Below are 21165 nucleotides of genomic sequence, written 5' to 3'. Positions count from 1 at the left end.
AAGCTGAAACAGAAGCTTCAAGCTTAAAAGAACAGACAGACATCTTGTTTCACTTTTTTTGATTTTTTTTATTTGGGAAAAGTGCTTCTTACAAAAGGCAGCTGCAAAACAATATGTTATAGACCTCAGAACAATTTCTCATTCCATTTAAAAGTGAAAGGAGAGGCAGTCTAGGGGACAAGAGCAGCAGGAGAACAGATCACGGGGCATCCACAAGTCAATAAAAAACAGCAATAATGTAATGCGAGGTTAAAATTCCTGTGCTGGGGCTTTGGTGGCAAAGTAATTTCTCAATGCAAATTACAGCCAGAAACTGCATGACTGCCTTTGTAAGCAGTAACTCACATAAGCTGAACAGCTTCACCAGGCAACCTGCCCAACTCAGATGCTGAGAGGCACTTGTACCTCAAACCAGCTGAGGGGCACAGCCATTTCCTAGCAAAGCTCACAGCCTATGCGGTTACACCAAGTTCTAAAACTTAGAGAGCAATAAAGCTAGAGGGGCCTCTCTGGTGTTACTCTGACCCCACCTTGGCTAACCGGATTTCTGCTCCTGGACAACCCTAATCATCCACACAAAAGAGAGCTGGTGTTATCAGGGAGTGCCATCAGTTAAGTTAAGCCATAGTTAAGATCAATGCCACAGGCTGGGCTGAGACCACTAAATCAGTTTCATGTCCAATTGGAGGCTAGACTTCATGCACCAAGAGGGGATGAAAGATGGTTTTGTTATTTTTAACTTACACAGAGTCCCCCCATCCTTGAGGTCCTACTCTGCATTTATCTGTATATACACATAGAGAGTTCTCCTTTCACAACGACATTTTCCTTTCATGCTAAACACAGTAAAAACCCAGAACGTTCACACCTGGTTCTGGTTACACAGTAGTAATAGTAATGTGCAAGTAAACAAGAGACCAAAATCACAAATGAAGATGTGTACATGAGGGGGCTGGAACAGAGCTGATGCCAGAAAGAAAGTATTTGTATCTAGCCTGAAATCAGAAATATTGGTACAAAGACAGAATAAAGGCCATCAGCCAATTTACATCCCCACTGCATGGCCACTGCTCATTTTTGTATCTGGGCTCTTCAAAATGAGTGTGGAAGTCCTGTAAACACTTTAACCCTGGAATTGGGTGAACTCTGTTGGGTACACAGATGAAGCAACAAACCTAAGCTAACTGTTTGACAGTTAAATTCATTTTTACAAAAACTAACATTTTAAAGATTTATTTCTTGTTATTTGTTTAAACAGAGGAAAAACAACACTCCTGGGGTGGGAAGGGATGGGAAGGGAAGAGACAGACCCTGGGTAAAAGTTATTACAACAGCACCTGGAATTGATCGGCCTGCCTAGGAGAAACACAGGCACTGCCACAACACCACAGGTAATAGCTACTGCCGGAAGCCAAGACGACAGTCCACACTCCACTGACAGGTGCTATAGATCCAAATCATAATAATCTTCCAGCTCATCATGAAACAAGTCCCACTCATCCTCGGAATCCGTTAGCTCATCGTCACCTCCTGCTGCCAACAGCATAAGCAACATCTCACCAAGCTCAAAGGTCACCACCTCGTCCTCATCGGTCTCGAATGGATCACCGTTCTCTCGCTCCTCGATGAACTCCCAGAACCGATTCCTCCGCTGGGCCTGAAAGTGGAACACAGGTATTTCCCCAGGTGACCAAGCAGTACAAGGTAAGAGTCTTCCCAGAGGCTGACACGGTGCAGCCTCAGTGCACTTTCTGACATGCAAGAAACCATGTCTCCTTGTTCAAGGAGATACCGACCTCTAGTAGCATTTACCCTTACACAGCCCTATGAATGCTGCCCAACATTTCTACTTCTGTATCTTGGGGTACTAGGAAAGTTTTTTAAATTGACTGTTTTCATCTTGGCCTTCAGCGATCATACACTTCAGACTACCACCTCCTTCAAATTCACCATTACAGACGTCTATCAGTAGTAAAAAAAGAGGCGACATTTCCCTCTTCTCAGGGCAACTGATTTAACGCATGGCCCTCTTGCGCTCTCTCTGTATAGAAAGGACAAAAAACAGCAGCACTGACCCGGTATCTACTCGATGTTCCCACTTTGGGTCTCTGTGGCTCCTCTCGGCGGCCATCAGGATACGCATGTTTGTAAAAACAGTTCCCTCCAAACGGGCAGCTCCCACGGCCTTCATCAAAATACCTGCATGGCTTGTTGCTGGAAAGGAAAATATCGCAACCCTTACTCACAGCAGACCCCAGCCAGACTTCAGAATTGCTTTTACCTGTAGTCCAAAAGGGACCTCAGGTACCATTTGGAACCGACAGTATTTTGTCAGTACAACACCTACACGCAGAAATCACATAGTACACCATGTGTGTGGGGCAATGCATGCACAGGGACACCGAAGGCTTGCAGTGCACAAGTTCGTACTACCTTATGGCTACACCACCAGTGTTTTGTGTATAGAAGGGAAAGACTGAGGTCAAAGAACACAAGAATAGCTGTGCAACTGTGTGGTTGCACACATCTGTGAGCAGATAGGTAAGGACACACAACACATGGTGGTGGAAATGAGGCGTGAGAGGGCTTTACATCAAGCCCTTTCTTCTCCAGATGTGCCTTTATCTTTGCTGTCTCAATTTGACAAAAGGCTGCAGTGTTCATACCTCATTGCCTCCTTGTATTTCTGAATGAGTTTCTGCTTCTCTTCCTTCTCCTCCACCCAGTACTCACTTGGAATGACAAAGTTAGATGTGATCCGACATTCTGGGCAGGACCTGGGGAATGAACAGACTGTGCTGCAAAATTCCACATCACAGGGCGCTCTCTCTCCGATATGAGAATTCATGGCATATATCCATCTTAAAAGTTGCACTGTACCCACACACTTGCTGTATGGGCTTTTCAATCTAGATTCTCTCTTACACATGTAGATAACCTAAACTCTCTTCTTTAAGAACACAATGGCAGCTGGTCAGCTTGTCTCAGAAATGCTTGAAAAAACACTTCACACAGACTCCTTTTTCTTTAGAATTAAATAAATTTATTTTGGTTTGACTTCTATATTTATTTGATTGAAACTTTGTTTTTTTTTTTAGAACAGCCTTTAAATGGAGAAATGTTTGGTCAACTGATTAATGAACTGGGGCGGTAATGAATTAAGCAGCATACATTCTAAAGTGGTTAATCTGTTTTCAGACTCCTGGCTGGGTGTCCAAGACGTAAAACAGTAACCACTGGACAACATGCTACTAAATAAATGAAAGTTATTTTCCTACCATTAAGTGAGTTTTGCAAACTTAACCCGTATTAACCAAATCAGAGTGCGAATGTTATTCTTAATCATTTCACTTAAAACTAAGGTCAGTATGCATTAAATGCAGCCTCTGCAGTCTGCATCTGGAAGTCTGTTGCGAGTTGTCACAAGTTACTAAGTTCTTCCATAGTAACAAAGCACGATCAAAATGGGAAAGTGCCTCACTTTATAATCTTGCTCTCAAATTGTTTAGCACTCCTCCACTTGCGGATGCACTTGAGACAGTAAGTGTGGCTGCAGTTGGAGAGGATCCCAAAGCGGCGCTCACTAGGATTAGCTTTCTCATACACCACCTCCATGCATATCCCGCACACCATGTCTTTACTACGCTGGACGGCAAATGAAAGCTCCATGTCCTTCTCGTGAGCTTCAATGCAAGACTGAAAAGGAGAGACAAAGAAAACGACTACAGAGGCAACTGGTCACCTGGTGAAATCTAAGAGGTTTTTAAGCTCGGTTTTACTCTGCTGTTTTGCATGATGAATGGAGTACAATTAAGCTAAAAAATCTTTATCCTCAAAAGAAAAATTTGCTAAAAATAGCGGGGAATAATTAGTTCAGACTTAAAATTCCTTTCTTCAGACACTGCTTTTAAACATAAGAAAGGCAACCTAAAAGACCATCCAGTTTTAGTAGGCAAAGAACAAAGCTTTAGTATCTTTAGGAAGACTGCTCTCCAAGCACAGATAAGGAAACCCAGCTGCTTTCAAATATGGCCCTGGCAGGAAACAGTCCAGTTTACAACAGGAATTTCATTCACTGCCTGACCTGCACGCATCTTCAAATGAAAGGAGATTAGTGACAAGTGATTGCGGGGAGCTAGGAAGCAATAAGTTGAAGCTGTTTAACATCAGACGGTTGCTTGCTTACCTTTATGTGCTGGGATCTCTGTGCAGCATCAATTGGATGCAAGACCTGCAGTCCACACATATCACACACATCCCCATGAATGTACACGCAGTTTTCTCCGTAACGACATTCTCCTACTGCAGCGTAGGGGCACAGCTCCTTCTTTATCTCCACATCTACCTCCTGCTTTTCATATTCTTCCTCAATCACCATTTCCTCCAAGGGTGCTTCAGCGCAGCAAGGAGCAGCTGGGAACAAAATTAAGCTCAGTAAGCAATACATTCAGATCTAAAGCACTGGGAGTGAGAACACATTATTTTAATGCGAAGTAATCTTTGTATAGCCCTGGCTGAAGTTACCCAAAGAAAATAAAAACAATCAAGGTTCATTTCAGTCCAAGTTTCACATACCCTCAACCTGAACTAACAGTTATTTTCCCACTCAGGAAAGCATGACTAATTTCTTTATCCTTCACCACAGACAAGACCAAAGCAACCATGGTTTCAGTGGTCAGATTCAGATCCATTTACAGGCTGAGACGGCACTAGAAAAATCTCACGAGTCCTCAGCAGCTTAAGTACACTTTTATACAAACTCTTGTTCAGCAACAACTAAATAAGTTTACAAATCTCTCACTGCTTTGAGAATCAATTCCACACTGGCTGAAGTTAACAGGCTTTTTCCCAGAAACTACACAGCTGAAGCAATAAAGGTCTATCCAGCATAATAAAACGATAGTATAGAAACACCACACCAGCAGTTCATTCTGTGCAGGTTAACCAGTATGTTGTTATTAAGCCCGAACAAGAGACTTTCACTTCTAGACTCCCATACACCTATATGAATGACATAAAGGCTGTGTTCACACCTCTCACTGAACTAACTCTATTTCTAGATACTTGCCAAAAACCCTGCCCTAAACAGATAGCCCATCTACCAGTCAGACACATAAACCTAACTTTAAGAAACTGAAATTCAGGATGTTTTCACTGCATACTAAGCTAGCCATCAGTTTTTCAAAATCCTAACTAAGTAAATTCCCCTACCTTATTCTAAATTGAACCAAAATCTGTATCATTTCCCTGTGTAGACAGCTTCTGCTTAACACTTCTCCCTGTACCTCTTGAACATATGCTTGTCTATGTCACCGCAAGCAAAGAGACTTTTAAAATCATAAGTAGGAAATTACAAGACAAAAGCAGTCAGTTTGAAACTAAAGATATAGTAAATACAGGAGAACGAGGAATTACTATATTCAGAATAAACACCAGGAAGAACAGCAAATGGACTTAATTTATATAACCAGTAGCTGTTAAAACAGTAAAAAGTCATCTATGCTATCAGAAAGTATAACTTTTATAAGTCATTTAAGCACTAGATCTGGACAAGTAAGCAAAAACTATCAAAGGTGTACTCAGATCAGTAAAAGTAAAGTACAGACTTCTAAAAGAATCAGAGACTGCATGCTCACACTTCTCATTCCTATGGAGCAAAGAGACACAATAAGTATGTACTGGTCTGTTTGCTTTTGGACATATAGAGAAAAAGAAAAAGCAGGTCATTGAGAGAGAGCTCACAGTTTGGGGGGATAAGCAAATATTTAAGATCATCATTAGCTCTCAAAATAAATCTCCTTCCTGAACCATTTCTGACTTTAGAAGTCACTGGCACTGATCTTGGGTTAGTTGGTTTGCTAGAAACATATTTTTCAAAAGTGAGTGACAGAATAAAAAGTCAACTCTCAACCTGCTTGTCTTTCAGTAAGAGATTCCCAGCAAAAAAAATTTTCATTACGTCTTCTTCCTCATGAGTCCTAGTGAGCTGGCACCAAGAACAGTAACACATAACCATATAATAGGCTCTACCTACTCTTTGAGTAGCTGAACATACTATGAAAATTTGTACTTACTAATTGAAATTCCCTTTCCCCAGTTTGAAATCCATGGTCTCCACTTCCAAAATAAGTAACAAAAGTCACAACTACCAGTCAGTTTCTATTCCCTCAACTGTCATTTCTGCCAGTGTTCCCTCAAGTTAATATTAGAATTTTTATCTAGTTGATTCACATGACTTCTGACATCTTGTTTGACCCTTACTGAGGAAGGAGAGTTTAGTACGTTGTAGTACGGATGGGCAGAAGCCGACTAGACAGCTAAACACCGCTGAGTTTCAAACAGATGGAGTGATACAATACTTCTTTTAATGGGGCTGGCAAGATGATCTTTGCTCAAGGCAATCCTCTATCCCTGGAAAATGCAGGCTTTGAAAAAGAGCCACATTTGAAGAGTCTCTTAACAGAAAAGTTGTCCAGAGTCACCTACACTCCTCTGAAGGATACATTTTATAAAAACTCAATTCAGTAAGGGTTTTATTCATAAAAAAAAAAATACTTATTTCTTGAGGTTCTTTGAGAATAAAGGCTTTGAAGTCTTAACCCTCCAGACACCGACTTAGAAACTTATTTATTTACTACGCTGGTTCACATGAGAGAGCAGAGTTTCACATCTTGGCACAAAAAAAAGTATAGACACGTTGCTTAAAACAAACAAACCACCAGGAACAACAGCTCCTTAACTTAACAAGCACAGTACACAGTATAGCAATTAAATTCCAGCCCAATCCACAATACCATCCTTGCGCAAAAAAGTACAATCAATTCTTCATGACTAGATGTCTAGACAAGAAGATGTATATCTATGAATTGTCAGTCTTTAATAATGGCTCTGGGTAATTCTACAGTATGAGAAGGTGGGAGAGGAAAAAACATGCTAAAAGTGACATTAGTTTTCTAGTCTCAGCCTTCTGTGCTGTCCCAGCACTTCCCCTCAGTGAGAACTGTATTTCTATGAAACAAAAATTAAAACAGCATTTCCACTTCTGAATATCTCAGTTCCCATAACCTAAAGCCCTGCATGCATCTCTCTTGTATCTACTGCACTGTTCCTGCTACAGTTTTGCCTCCTCTTCAAGAGCACAATTAGGGAAACTCACAAGCCTCCATCACCTCAGTAGTTCTGAATCCATCATCCCTCAGGGTACCATTTACCTTGCCTTCTGTTCCCAAGACCACTACTCTCCAGCAGGTGGACCCAATCTCTTTCTTCTCACAGCCCAGTTCACAGTCAACAGGGCTACATTCACATGACTGAAAAAACTGGTTCATTACCTTTGATTCACACACCACCTGCTTTCATTCTAGGACACACTTCATAGCATCAAATATGTTCATCTTGCAGCAGCAGGAAACAGCTACCCAATTCAGAATGTTTCTTACATTTCTGCCTTTCTACTCTCAGTTATTCTAGAACATCTAGCAGTAGTAGCAGCAGAACAAATACAGAAGTGTGGTGCATCTGTATATCAAACAGGTGATATCTGACGAATTGTTACTATTTTCTTTGCTAGGCCCTGAGGTCATCTTCAAGATATCAGGTTTAATCCCAAATCAGAGAGCCATCTGCATTAGCAGAATGTCTTGTCTTACTGTAAAAGACAAGCATTATACACAAAGCTACACCTGGGTAAACTGCCAACCCCAAATCTTCAGCATTTGTTAAGACAATTGAAAACGCAAAGGCTTCTAGCTAATCTTGAGAAATAGATTCCATTTTAAAGTTTCCAAGTACTTGTACGTTTCTCCAGGCATTGGACAAGAATATATACTTTTAAGTATACACCGTGGTACACACTGCACACATCTTCCTGATGACTACAGCAAAGTTCTTTATTTCTATAGTTTAAACAGTGGCTTCGGAAAAGTTTTTAAAAAGCAGCTTTTAAGAAGTCACCATGGTGATCAGCATCATGTAGAACTGTTCGGAACAGAAACAGCTGAATGTGTTTGTACATTAAAATACATCAAATTTCAAAGGATACAAACCACAGAATTCGGAACAAGATTCAGAGAAGGCTCTGTTATTTAACTTAATCTGTGGCAGCCACAAGTTTCCACAACAAATAAGCCTGACCCTCTAGAAGAATTGTTTCAGTAAAACTAAGGTATAATGAAATGCTCTTATGATTCAGGAATTTCAGAGAAAGCACCAGCTCTCCTATAAGGATTCAGGCATATTTAAAAGATCTCTGGCTGTTCAAACTATCAATGAACTGATTCCCAGCCATTAAAGGGGCTGAAGCCCATGAAAAGAGATGAACAAAACAGGACTTGTTCGGCTTAAAAAGTGATCTTTTTGTTATCTTCAACTACTTAATGGAAAAGTATAGAAAACAAACAAAACCCAAACAACACAGAGCCAGGCTCTTTTCAGATGTGCACAGGGCAAGAGACAGAAGGCAAGCTGAGACAGAAAATTCCAATGACACATGAGGACAGAGTTTTTCCTTGTAAAAGAAGTCACACACTACAAAGGTTGCCCAGAGATGATGGTGTTTTGAACATCTCTGAGGACAGCAATTCAACTAAACAAAGCCCTTGGCAACCTGACATAGCTGACCCTGCTTTGAGCAGGAAATGAACTACAGGAAATCTAGAGGTCCTTCCCAATCTAAATGAGGGATCCTTTGTCTCAACGAACACAGAAGCCATATTTTTTATGACAGTAAGGTGACAGTAGAAAACAAGTTTTCGTGCCTTTGGACTACATCCAAGTCACAGATACACCAAACAATTCCATAATCAAACTTCTCAACAACACTAGCAAAATGTTGCTCCCATTTCCCTCTTCAAATCAGATCAAAGCAGGCTCCAGTAGCACCCTGTAACATTGAGAAGGTAACTCCTCTTTTTAGATCCAAGAATCTGAGTAGTGCTGTAGAGACAAATAAGCGTAATCTGAGCACTGTATGACAACTTCAAACTCTTCCGGACACAAAGTGCCCATTTTAGATTCATAGCAATAAGTCTTCAGTTTTAGAGAGACAAGTATCACATTATGCTAAAGTAAACACATTCAGCCTGCTTTTCACCTAAATTTCAAGTCTTTGTGCTATCTTTATGCAAGGAAAGCAGATGACAAATATGCTAATTAAACAGTCTGGTCCCACATGATTATCTTCTTCAATTTCACTCTCAATGAGCTGTCACCATATTAGAAAGTCAAGTCTCAGGATGGTAACTAGGATAAATTATTTTCAGGCTCTGGTCATGGGGTTCATGAAAGCAAGCATTAGGTTTCAATTCATTCTTTGGGAATCTGTACCTCCACTTGAAAACCTTTAAAAGATTGGGAAAAAAAAACAAAGAAACACACACCACCCCAAAAAGCAGATTATCTTTCCAGAGTATTAATTGCACCACTAGTATTTTCTTCTCCCATCACATATGCAAACTACACTTCAAAGACAGAGATTCACCAAGTCATTCAGAGCCATAACAGAAGGAAGCCAGTTATGCCCAGCCTGTCTTTATCTGTTTTCAGAACATTAGGACACAGCAGTAGGAACTGATGTCGAACAGTCCAACTATTCAAGTCAGAAAATTCAAGCATAAGTTAAGGAAAGATCACTTGAAGTGTTTAATAAAACCAAACCAAAAGCACCGAAATAAACACGCTGCATATAAACTTTTGACCCATGACAGAAACCTACTGTTATCCCCATGATCAGCTTACCACGTCCACAGTATGGCTGCCCAGGGACAAACTCTACAGCATTCACCCAATCTTCAGCACCTACTCCTGCAGCTGCCAGATCTATATTTTCATCTTCTATCTCAGCAATAAATTCTTCAACTGTTTCAGGGAGCGATGCGAAGTCCGAGGACACTGAGGCATAAATTTCTTCATCTGGATTCACATCAATCATTTCTTCCTGTTTCAGTGGCTTGGTATGTTCGTATCTAAAGAGTTAAAACACATGTCAACTCTTCACAAAAAAATACCCCCACAAAGCAGCCTAAAGGATTGGAAATAAACTGATTAAGATGTAAACAAATTATTTCTGAAGAACAGCCTAGAAATGGCTTCAAGAGAAAGCCACTGATGACCCTTTACAGAGAAGTGCTTCCACTTGTGTCATCTGTCAGCACTGCTTAAAGAAACAGATGGTACTCCATGATTTTCAAGGAAATGGAGCAGCATTGGCAAGTGCAGCCAACACCACACTTCTTCCTTTTGGACCCACCTAACTTTGTGAAAGATCTTTTTCAGCTATGACAACCATTAAAACTAAGCACTGGAATAAGCTAAATTTCGCACTAAACCTTCAGATCACTGTATTACAAAACATTAAACTAAGATTTTCTTTTTTTTAAATGAAGCATATTCGATCAAGACTACTACCAGTAAAAAATATTACTACTTTTAGTGAGAGCAAAAATGGTTTTGGACTGTTAAAATATTGATAAAATAGTGTTTATTTTGTCTTTATTACATCCTTTTAAAAATTTGTATTTGTGTGTATGTTTAATAATGTACATAATATATCAATACAGTAGTAGATATATATAATCTATAAATATATATGTATTGGAGGATGCTCATAAATTTTCTACTGATGGGGTGCATGGTCAAAAGTTCGTAGACCACAGATCTACATGATCAAGAAAGCAACACTGGCAGAAGCCTACAGAGAAGCTTGCTTCTCTTACCTCTCATATATAATAACCATATAATAAACACGAAAGTAAAGCTAAGCATGAACTACCATATGAAGTCATGATGCAAATATTTAATCATACATTAGAGCTGCAACAAGACCATGTTAAAACTCCTGATAAATTTTAATAAAATAAACTTAAGATGATGCAAACATCCCTAAGCCTTTATAAAGCCTTGCTAAACTAGAAAAGCATTTGTTTCCATTCTTCACACTTTTTTTCTTTTGAATATGAAAACAATCGCAGAACCATAGAATCATTTTGGTTGGAAGAGACCCTCAAGATCAGAATCCAACCATTAACTACTCTGGCACTAAACCACATCCCTAAGAAGCTCATCTACACATCTTTTAAACACCTCCAGGGATGGTGACTCTACCACTTCCCTGGGCAGCCTGTTTAACTGCTTCACAACCCTTTCTGTGAAGAATTTTTTCCACATATCCAACCTAAACTTCCCCTGGCCCAACTTGAGGCCACGTCCTCTCATCCTATCACTTGCTATTTGGGAGAAGAGACCAACACCCTCCATGCTACAACCTTATTTCAGGTAGTTGTAGACAGCAAAAAGGTCTCCCCTCAGCCTCCTCTTCTCCAGGCTAAACAGCCCCAGTTCCCTCAGCTGCTCCTCATCAGACTTGTGCTCCAGACCCCTCACCAGCTTCATCACCCTGCTCTGAACTCTCTCCAGCATCTCAGTGTCTTTCTTGTACTGAGGTGCCCAAAACTGAACACAGGATTCAAGGTGTAGCCTCACTAGCACAAGCGAAAAACTTCGAAGGTATAAGTTAAGTCATACTATGTTTTCTTAATGTAGGGCCATTTTGTATAGGCAACATTTTAGAACCTACATGACTACGTTCCCATTACTTTTCCGAAATAGCAGTTTATGTATCAAAGTGGTAATTCCTGAAGAGACAGACACATTCAGACAAAAACACACATATACCACCACCACCTCCCACACAAAACAACAAAACCAAACAAATAAACCACAAAGCCAAATCCTTACCTGTTCGGACTTTTATGATCACTTACGAAACTCATCTCCGTTCCGCCAGTTCAGCTAGTTTGAATGTACCCTCAGATTTCAATTAATTCATCTACTCATGTTATTAATAAACAAAAAATACCCCACACCTTGACAACCAGTATTTTTACAAAAACCAGTTCTCTTGCTTGCTTTCACTTATGTATTTCTAGAGCAAAGAAATGCTATAGTGTTTACCAAGAGAAGACAGTTTGTGAAAATAAGGTATTTTTCTAAGTGTCTGCAGTCGCAATGATAGAGGAAAACACTAAGATTTATTGCCTTTCTCTGAGCTCTCTACGCAGGAACTCAGTGTGAAATAACTCCCCTCCAGGCTGGTCAGCGGAATTACTTTACCTGCAACGATCTCCGTAAGCACAGCATCCTCGCTGATAATACCTGCACACCATCGCAGACTGACTAGTGGAGAGATCATGGGAGTAGCGACAGTTGTCCCCTTCCTTGCAAACTCCATGCATGAAATATCTGTAGGACAGAAGATTACCGTGAATTAAGGAGAAGCATTGAAGCTGTAAAAAAAGCACTTGGATGACAAGTTACTTTATAAATCAAGGTATGCTGAATTAAGACCACCACTAATGACTCATGGGACCACATACCAGTAAAAACATACAAACAGCAATGAGAAAAGATGAAGCCTTAGCTATTCCAGTGAACTGCGCTGCACATTTAGGGACTTCAGCTTACAAAAGCCTGAAAAACACCTGCAAAACAAATGTTATCCTGGGCCATGACACAGAGAGGAAAGAGTCTTGGACAAAGTAGACGACGACAAAGTTTTACTTGTAGCTCATGTGTTCTGACACCAATAAAAACCTTAAAAAAGCCCACCACTGAATCCAAAAATCAAAATCAGCCACACCCTAAACAAGTTTCCTCAGGGCTTAAATCTATTTTGAACTTGTAAATATTTCAATCAGAAGTAATTTCCTTTTCCAGAATGCAAAATGTGTTTGTGATGGATAATTATATCTGACAAAACATACATATTCGTTTTTGCCATAGGAGACAAATAATCAGTAGAAGCACTTCAATACTGTGCTGTCTGTCTTGAAAGAACTGTGTGGTTTCAAAGCTTGTGAGGACAGTTTACTAAACTTTAGCATGTCAAATAAAGCAAGTTTAATTGCTTTATTTGCTTTATTTCATCCTCAAATTCAGCTATTCAAGAAAACTAAACTGTCATTTCCAATTTGTTCTAAATTTTAACCTAAAAGACACAAGCTTCTTTAAATTCAAGGCACTGCAACCAAGACTCAGTATGTCCACATCCACACAACTGAAAACACACATTGAAGTACATCTTTCCCAATTCACACACGAGTACTAGCCAAAAAGGAAAAAAAAAAAAAAAGCCACAACACAAAACCACACACACCCACAAAACAAAAAAAACCCCCAAACCTATGTAAGAAATGAACCTACCAGTATATTTACCAACACTTCAGTTTAGAAGAGAAGCAATGGCTCCCAGATAGCAAGTAAGTTCAAACTCTGAACTCACTGGAAATACAAAGACCTAGTAAACAAGGGAACTTGTTAGGTCTTAGGTCTCATATAAAATACCACTTGAGGGAAGACAGAAGCAGATCCTACCGTTCTAAGCCCATCTTGCTGCTAAATTCTACCCTTCTAAGCCCATCTTCCTGCCCTCCTGTTGCACACTTTCACCATTTTGTGTTGGTATTACCACACCTACACAGGCAGCAGGACCGTGTTCTCCAACCCAGCCAACTGTGCAGCCAGACAGCACTACAGCCAGCACAGGAGACAGAAGGATCATTTTTCAGCTGCCCAAACTAAGATTAGGATAGCTCTTCACAACACAGCACATTCAAGTCGACATTACTAAACTTAAAAGGTGTCAAGTTGTTGATCTCCATGAACTTCCCCATAGGTACTTAGTCTGCTTTATTTTTAAGAAGTCAGATAAATCAAAGTGAACAATTCACCAAAGCTACTTTTGTAGTCCAGTACTAGGGATATATTAAAACCTGAGGTGCATCTTAAGAGGGCTCATAACCCTCCATCCACAAAACCAGTCATGTATTCAAGGTACTAACAAAAAATAAAATCTAAAGTGGTTTTATAAGCCATCAGCTGACACTTGCCATCAGGCTGCAATTCACATTCAAAACAATAACCTGTCTGTACACTGTAGCTGCATAGTAACCAGATAAGAAACATGGTCCTACATAAAAAGAAGTGGCATAAGACTAAGATGAGGCTCCGCACAATATTCACCCCAGAGAGCAGAGTACCCTGGTCAGGTTTGCCAGGTGGCTGTAGGGCTATGCCAGCGCACACCAGAACAGGGTGTTGCAAAAAACCAAAAAAATCTGACACTCCACAACCAGCACTCTCCACTGTGAACAAAAAAAGGGAAAAACCAGCACTCTCCACTGTGGGGAAGGTTTTTCCACATATCCAACCTAAACTTCCCACCTGAGCCGAAAAAAACACCACCACCTATGAACTCGTGGAACCAGAACGTAACTGGAATTTCTGGCTTGCTTTTAAGAAACGGGAGTCACACCAACAGCATGAAAAATAATTCAGGTTGTTAAATGTTTGTTCTTTAACAACTGTTATCTCCACCCTTTGCTTATTTCCACACAGCATTGCTTCCTCCGTGTGTTGAGACATGCAATTTCACAGCCACCTGCTGACTGAGATCAGAAAATGGCTTCAGATGTAACCTGGCATTCCTTTTGCTGCCCCCGTGGTTATTTTTAATCTAGATCAGCCCCACTGCTACTCAAGCCAACAAAGTGCTGGGACACCACCACAGCTGAAATAAGCGACTGGGAGAAAGGCACCAGCCCAAAGTGAGGACTTCTGTTAGAAAATACTTGGGCAACATATCTTAAACACATAAGCCTCAAAAAATCAGGCTCTCCCACTGCTTGTTAGACAGAGGAAAGGGAGCCACAAGTCCTTTTCCTTCTTTCCCAGCTTATATTAGAAAATCCTCTGCCAATACAGGTTCTATATAATTCTGTTGTCACAACTACATCAAGATGGTAGGCTACAAAGGGAAAAATAAGCACACTCACAAGCTCGATTTAATTCACACGTCACTTTTAAAGGCCTGCAATTCTACGCAGCAAAGTCAGCATTATTTGAACAAGGTGGACGGGGTGGGAGGAAAGAAAAATTTATTTCTCTATGGATTACACCAACTTTCACCCCCTGCTCTGCCATAAGGTAAGATTTTTTTTTTTTTTTACTTTAAGGTCACAAAGAATTTAACATCTACGTATGAAATCATTGTTTGGCTAAAACATGCTTGGGTCATGTCAAAAAATAAACAGAGTGCATTATTTTTGGTGAAAGATAACAAAACTTCTGTTGGAGAGCATTTTTACACACACAGTATTCAATTTAACTGTAACATTATGGAACAGCAATACCAGCCTCTTGTTTCTGGTTACAGGAAAAAAAGACCCTTAAAACTGCGAAATACATGAATCACCTGTCTCAGTGGCATGTAGGATAGCTGAAATTTGCATTCTGTTCAAGCACACAGAGAACACATATAATTTCATCTGAAAAAGTAAAACTGGATCAAGACAAGTATATAACTGGATCCTGAGTGTCTATGACGCTGTCATCCAAGAAGCACATATTCTGGCAACAACACTCTCTGTCTTTCCTATGCAGATATGCCAGCATAATTTGGTGAGGCTGCACAGGGAACGAGACCACAAAACTCATCAGGGTCCAAACCCAGATCCCAGTTCAGCATGTATAGAACATGAGTGATACCAACACACAGAGGTAATAATTGCCTGCACTGGCATTTTATAACCGAAAAACATTTCAACTCATGTCTAGTCATGGAAGCCTTGATCGAAACAGCATAACATGATTTTCATGGGATACTTAAAAAAAGAGCATAGAAATCAGGCTTTGCACATCCAAAAGTCTCAAGCCGTAGACAAGGTGGGCATTTTTTGGAAACACATAGAGAAAACATTTGCCCAAGGCCATGAAGCTAATCATGTCTCCAACTCCCTGGAACCTCAACCACTGGTGAGAAGTCAGATGTTACAAATGCTAATTTACCAGAATACTTAAAATGTTCAAGTTTATCCAGGCTTCAGCCACTTTGATTTCCATAATGCTTCGAAGTATAATAATCTACTGAAGATTTTGGTTTCCACTGCTAAAATAGCATTATTTCTACAACCTGTCATAAGCCAGAGAAAAATAATTTGCAGTGTCTTTATCAAAAGGACAATGCAGTGTTAAATAAAAGTAACTTCAGTATAAAATCCTGAACACATACTAGCTTCTTTCAGATGCTTTACCTCTGTAATCCTATTAGTGAAATCAATATGCAATACTTCTTTCCATAGCTTTTGAAGCTTGCAATGGTTTCACTTATTCAGGTGTGGTTTGTTCTTTACTTCAGGTCCACTTAATTCTGCTTTCAGGTAACCCCATTTTGTTTATTAAACTACTGGTTTTGTTGAATTAGAATGTCACACCCAGCAACAAACCTCCTTCAAATCTCCTTCAAAAACTGAGACACTGCCATAACTGGCCATCAGGGAACCTCAGTATGACAGCCAACTGCATTCATTGGCTTCTTCAGGTGCCACACAGAGACTGAGAATTCTCAGGGAAAAACATAGAAGAGGCCAGGCATGCTGTTCCAGCACAGCATGTGGGCTTTCAGGCAAGTGAGTAGTTGACGGAACTCTATACGAGTTAGTAACCTCAAGAAAAAGGAGAAAAAAAAGTAGGCCTTAATAGCATTTATCTCCTTGTCCCTTCTTCTCCATAACCTCGTTCGGCAAGAACCAGCTAAGAAATGGGCAATACCAGCAGGCTGTTAGGAGGTTTGCACTCCACACCTCATCACTAGTACTGCACTGAATTAAGGAGGCATACTTTACCAGTTCAGATTCTTCACATTAAAAGAAAGATAAATACCTGATCTAGGTTTTCTGAAAGAACAGCAAAGATGCAAACAGACAGACAATTCTCAAAATACGCCAAATAGTTGCTAAACAAACAAGTGAAATGTAATCTATTTATGTCAGCCTGATAACCCTAACTATTATTGCCTGACATATGGAAAACACACATCTGGAGCTAACTGCGTCAAGTCTTTGGAAAAAAAAAATGTTGGTTACATCACTGCTCACTAAAAGCACATATCCATCTGAAACTGGAAGCACAGAGAAGCTTGGTAAGGACTACCACCCTTTCTTATTTCCAACATATTGATAACAAAAGGATCAGAATAGTAAATAAAGAGTAGCTATGAATTACAGTTTTACTCCCCTGCAGTTCATTCCAGATTCAAGTATTATAAATTATTACACGCCATAAAAGTAAACTGCTAAACCATAGATGCAATTTAAGAAAATTTTTCATAATCTCTTAAGGAACATGAATTCTTACATTTTACCCTGAGACTTCTAACCTTTAGCTGCAAGAAAAGCAGAAAGGTAACATCTGCAAAACTAGATGTCTAGTAGAAATCAAAGTCCTTCATTTTAGTCATTGTGTCTCTCACTCTGAGATATCAATCATCCACCCCAAGGATATCACACTGGCATAATAAAACTCATTAGACAACCAGTTTATCAGATCAGGTATTCAAAGGAGCATCAAGAACTTATTCTACCGATTCTAAAACTTCCAGTTCTAATAAAGCAGTATTCCCCCCACCAGCCATGAAGCACTAAGTCCTTGTACTGAAGAGACTACAATTTCCCAGAAGTTTTCCAAGCAGCATTTACCTTCACCCGTATGATTCAAGGTAAATAAAGCCTATAAACAAATATAATTTTGCAGTGCTACTCAAAACAGAAACTGCTCTATCTACTATATTAAAAACACACATTTCGAAATTCAATCCCTTTATCTCACAGTTAAATCCTCAAGCTCCCTTGCTAAGGTAAAACAAACTTAATAGTAAGAAATACATTTTATTGAATATTAATACACCCTATTGTAACCAAACTAGAAAAACAAAATTATTCCCAGAAGCTTAAGTCGAAATTGTTAATTTCACTTTAAAGTCTGAGGAAAGCTTGTCTGCCTACAACTTAAGTGGCCCACTAAAAATAAACAAGTAAATAAGAAAGCAATGGGGTAACTGGGAGGATTAGTGAAAAAGAACAATGAATGGGGAGGTTCGTTAGGTCCAAAGCTGAAAACTCATTTTTATTTAAGCTCACATTAAAGCACATTACCCATTAAATAGAGTAGTTTTAACTTCCCACTAGTCCTGCGTGTTTGTAAATAAATATATTCCTTAGACAGGCTCACTGCACGACACATTAAACACTCACTGCACGACACTGATGAACTTGACTGCTTCTGTACTACTGCAGTCACTGTCTTCAATAAATTGATTGATTTTGTCTGTTGCCTGAGAAAATATATGTATATGTATCTCTCACCGATCCATCTAACCTAATTGAGCCTTTCGATCTTCACAAATAATGAGGCAATCTATATAGAGGGAGCACTAACCTATACTCCTGCAGCTCACTTAAAAGCTGAGCTAAGCATCATTCCCGGGCATTTCCTCATCACCGGCCTACGTTTAAGTGCCATGCATCAAATATTAACCCGGTTATTCACAGGCAAAACTCTCTACTTGCAGAAGCACTCAGAGAGAGCTGAGAAACAGTGCTTCTCAAATGGCCACGTTAGCAGTGCATTAACCAAAATAAACAGCGATCGTTAACAGGAATGGTCTAGATACTGCAGGACATGCTTAACAGCACAAAAGAAAGACACAGCAATTGAGTGCCCTGTGAAAGCCAAGCAACGGTTCTTAATACTGCTATTTGAATATGCAATTAGCACTAATGGAAAAACATGCAGAAAAGACCTAGATCTCGCATCAAGATCTGGAGCCTCTTCCGTTCTGCACAGGAGATGGTCCTTTTTGCTTCTTTTTTGCTCAAAAACATTCAGGTTAAACGTAATTTACAATTTTATTTTTAAAATAACTTAAAAAAATTCAGAAGATGCTCCCTGATGCTAATCTTGGATTACGACTTGCTGTCATATAAACTGACTAATATATTTCTATATTCACAAAAGCTGTTTCATATTCCTTTCAGCCAGCAAATAGGCCAGCGTTGTAAGTTCTGGCAAGCTTTACAACATGCAGGATGATTTGCACTACTACATATAAAAGATTTATCAGAAATACAGTTACAGGAAAATACAAACAGAAAATGACGCAGCATACAGAATCTTTTAATGTAACACAAGTAGCAGCACTCCTCACATTTTTCAGTCTATCATGAGTTATTCCCGTCCTCTGATTTAATAAGTAATTCTTGCTATATCAGCCACGAATTTATTTCCATTTAAAAATTTCTATTCGAAACGACAAGAAGTTAAATCATTTTTTATTTCCTGCTATATCGCGTTTTCTGGAAGGCGGTTACAGCACTTCCGCTCCACAGTCTCCTTCACACCGGCCACTGCGGGCATATTTTCACACAATGAGTAGTGGCCTACAGCATCTCACAAGGAGCCGGCAAGGCTTCCAACCCCCCCGCCACGGCAAGGGGACAGTATCCCCATGCCATCTGCACAGCGGAGCCACACGAACACCCTCCCGTAAGGCATGGGCAGAAGAAGGGAAGGGCCATCGCCCGTCCCGCCCCCGCCCGCGGGTTCGGCTGCGGGAGACCAGGCCCGGAGCGCGCCCGACGCCAGCCGGTACTTCCGGCAATGGGCCGCCGCCGTCTCCCCCGCACTACGGCCCCCACCAACTCCGCCGCGGCGGCCGGTTCCGCCCGAAAGCGCGGCAGGGCGCGGTGCGGCCCGCTGCGCAGTTTGCCGCAGGCCTCCCTCAGGGCGCCGGGCGGGGCGGGGCAGGCCGGGAGGGGGTGGGGGGGCGCTGCGGCCGCGCGCTACGCGAACGTGACCGTGGGGGGAGGGGAGCGGCGCTGAGGGAAACGGCCGCGGGGTGTTGGGGGGGAAGGGAAGGGCGACCGCGGCCGCCCCCACCCACACACGCACCAGCTGCAGACAGCGCGTACCTGCAAGTGACCTGCTTGGTCCAGCCGCCTCCTCCCGGCCCCACGGCGTCTGGCGGCACGGCTGCGAAGTCGAAGGCCGCTGCCGTCGCTCCTGCGGCCGCTGCGGCGGATGCTTCTAAGGCCGCGGCCGCCGCGGCGCCGGCCGTTGTTCCCAGAGCCACCGCCTCCGCCATTACTGTTTATCCCACACAGCGGCAGCCCCGGAACTTCCGGGAGCACATCCTTCCGGCCGGGCGGACGGGGCGCAGCCGGGCGGCGGCGGGGCGGAGCGGAGCGCGAGGCCGGGCGGCGGTGGGGCAGCTGCGCCGCTGCGCCGCTCAGCCGCGCGCCGGCCCCGCCCCGCCCCGTCCCTCGCGCGATGCGGGCGCCACCCCCGGCCGAACGGGCGGCTCCCATTGGTGGAGAGGAACGGCCGGGCGGCAGCGCGTGGCGGGGGAGGGCGCCGGGCGTTCGCTGCGCGCGGCGCTGCCGTTGTCCCCGCGCGGCCCCGGCGGTTGGACCCGCGGCCGGCTGAAGGGCACCTTGGCGGCGGCTGCGGGGCCGCAGAGGCCGCCTGGCTTCAGTCGGCCCAGAGGAGCGGCAGCGGCGGGAAGCGGGCCTTGCTCCGCAGAGGACGACCTGCAACGGCAACGTGGAGCCGGCTGCGGGCGGGGAGGGGAGCGGAACGACACAGTGCCGCCTCAAAAGCCCAGACTGAAAGTTGGAGCTAGGCCAAACAGAGAGCTCAGAGCTGCTGCTTTGGGGTGAGGGGCATCACATCCTCCTGCCATAATAAATCCTGGTTGTGAAACTCCGTTTGTCTCATCTGCATTGCGCCTTTGTCTTTCTGCTGCCAAGGGCCTTAAGCCAAATGCTAGACACAGCCCAAAAAGGCAGAGTGAGAAGCAGGGATGCAGGGGCAAAGTGAAGATGGAAGTCAGCCAGGGCAATGCTAGAGATTTTTCACATCTATTTGAAAATAAAATCACACACATCTAAGCCATCAGTCACTTCGGAAAATACTAAAATTAAGCTTCTGTTTTAAATTAGACAGTAGCACACCATCCCAAGATGGCAGGAGCTTAGGAAGTGCACTAGGGGGGTCAAAAGAGGTAAGTCTGTTTCCAGGTTGCCTTGAAACAGTGACTTCAATGCCCTCAAATGACCCGAGGAATGAGCTACTGTGGGTGCACTTGCAGGCATGTTCTGGAGCATGCAGAGATGTGACCTGGGCAAACAGAACTCTAAATAAAAGCAGTTAAAGCATACGTACAGATTACAACAGACTTCAAACTGAGGTAAAGGTATGCATCAGAAAAAAAAGATTGCCAAAAGCTGAACTTCACAGGATTTGGGGGACAGAGGTCAGGACACAGAGATATTTAGT

At 42.0% G+C, this 21165-nt stretch overlaps 1 protein-coding gene across 2 annotated transcripts; it reads right to left on the bottom strand.

Annotated features, from left to right (window-relative positions):
* Positions 1-1217: 1217 nt before the first annotated feature.
* On the bottom strand, positions 1218-20132 carry MKRN1 (makorin ring finger protein 1). 2 transcript variants are annotated; one of them, XM_065626915.1, is made up of 9 exons: positions 13369-13471; positions 13198-13291; positions 12109-12237; positions 9736-9962; positions 4187-4413; positions 3482-3696; positions 2667-2777; positions 2076-2214; positions 1218-1657 (listed from the first exon to the last, which is right to left on the bottom strand). In XM_065626915.1, exons 3-9 carry the CDS (start codon positions 12228-12230, stop codon positions 1445-1447), a joined length of 1254 nt encoding a protein of 417 aa, XP_065482987.1. In that variant the 5' UTR covers positions 12231-12237; positions 13198-13291; positions 13369-13471; the 3' UTR covers positions 1218-1444. The 2 variants fall into 2 exon arrangements, with proteins under 2 accessions (XP_065482987.1, XP_065482986.1); XM_065626914.1 differs by lacking the exons at positions 13198-13291; positions 13369-13471 and adding an exon at positions 19800-20132.
* Positions 20133-21165: the final 1033 nt, after the last annotated feature.

This window comes from Caloenas nicobarica, chromosome 1, assembly GCF_036013445.1.
Source record: "Caloenas nicobarica isolate bCalNic1 chromosome 1, bCalNic1.hap1, whole genome shotgun sequence".
Lineage (NCBI taxonomy): Eukaryota > Metazoa > Chordata > Aves > Columbiformes > Columbidae > Caloenas > Caloenas nicobarica.
This window is presented reverse-complemented; position numbering and strand designations above follow the sequence as displayed.

Bases quoted from the DNA above. Each gene is read 5' to 3' on its own strand.
- MKRN1 (XM_065626914.1), bottom strand. From the start codon at position 19,972: ATGGCGGAGGCGGTGGCTCTGGGAACAACGGCCGGCGCCGCGGCGGCC. The intron at 12,238-19,799 runs GTACGCGCTGTC...TCTGTCCTACAG, and splicing joins ACCAAGCAGGTCACTTGCAG to ATATTTCATGCATGGAGTTT. The intron at 3,697-4,186 runs GTAAGCAAGCAA...TCTCCTTTTCAG, and splicing joins AGAGATCCCAGCACATAAAG to TCTTGCATTGAAGCTCACGA.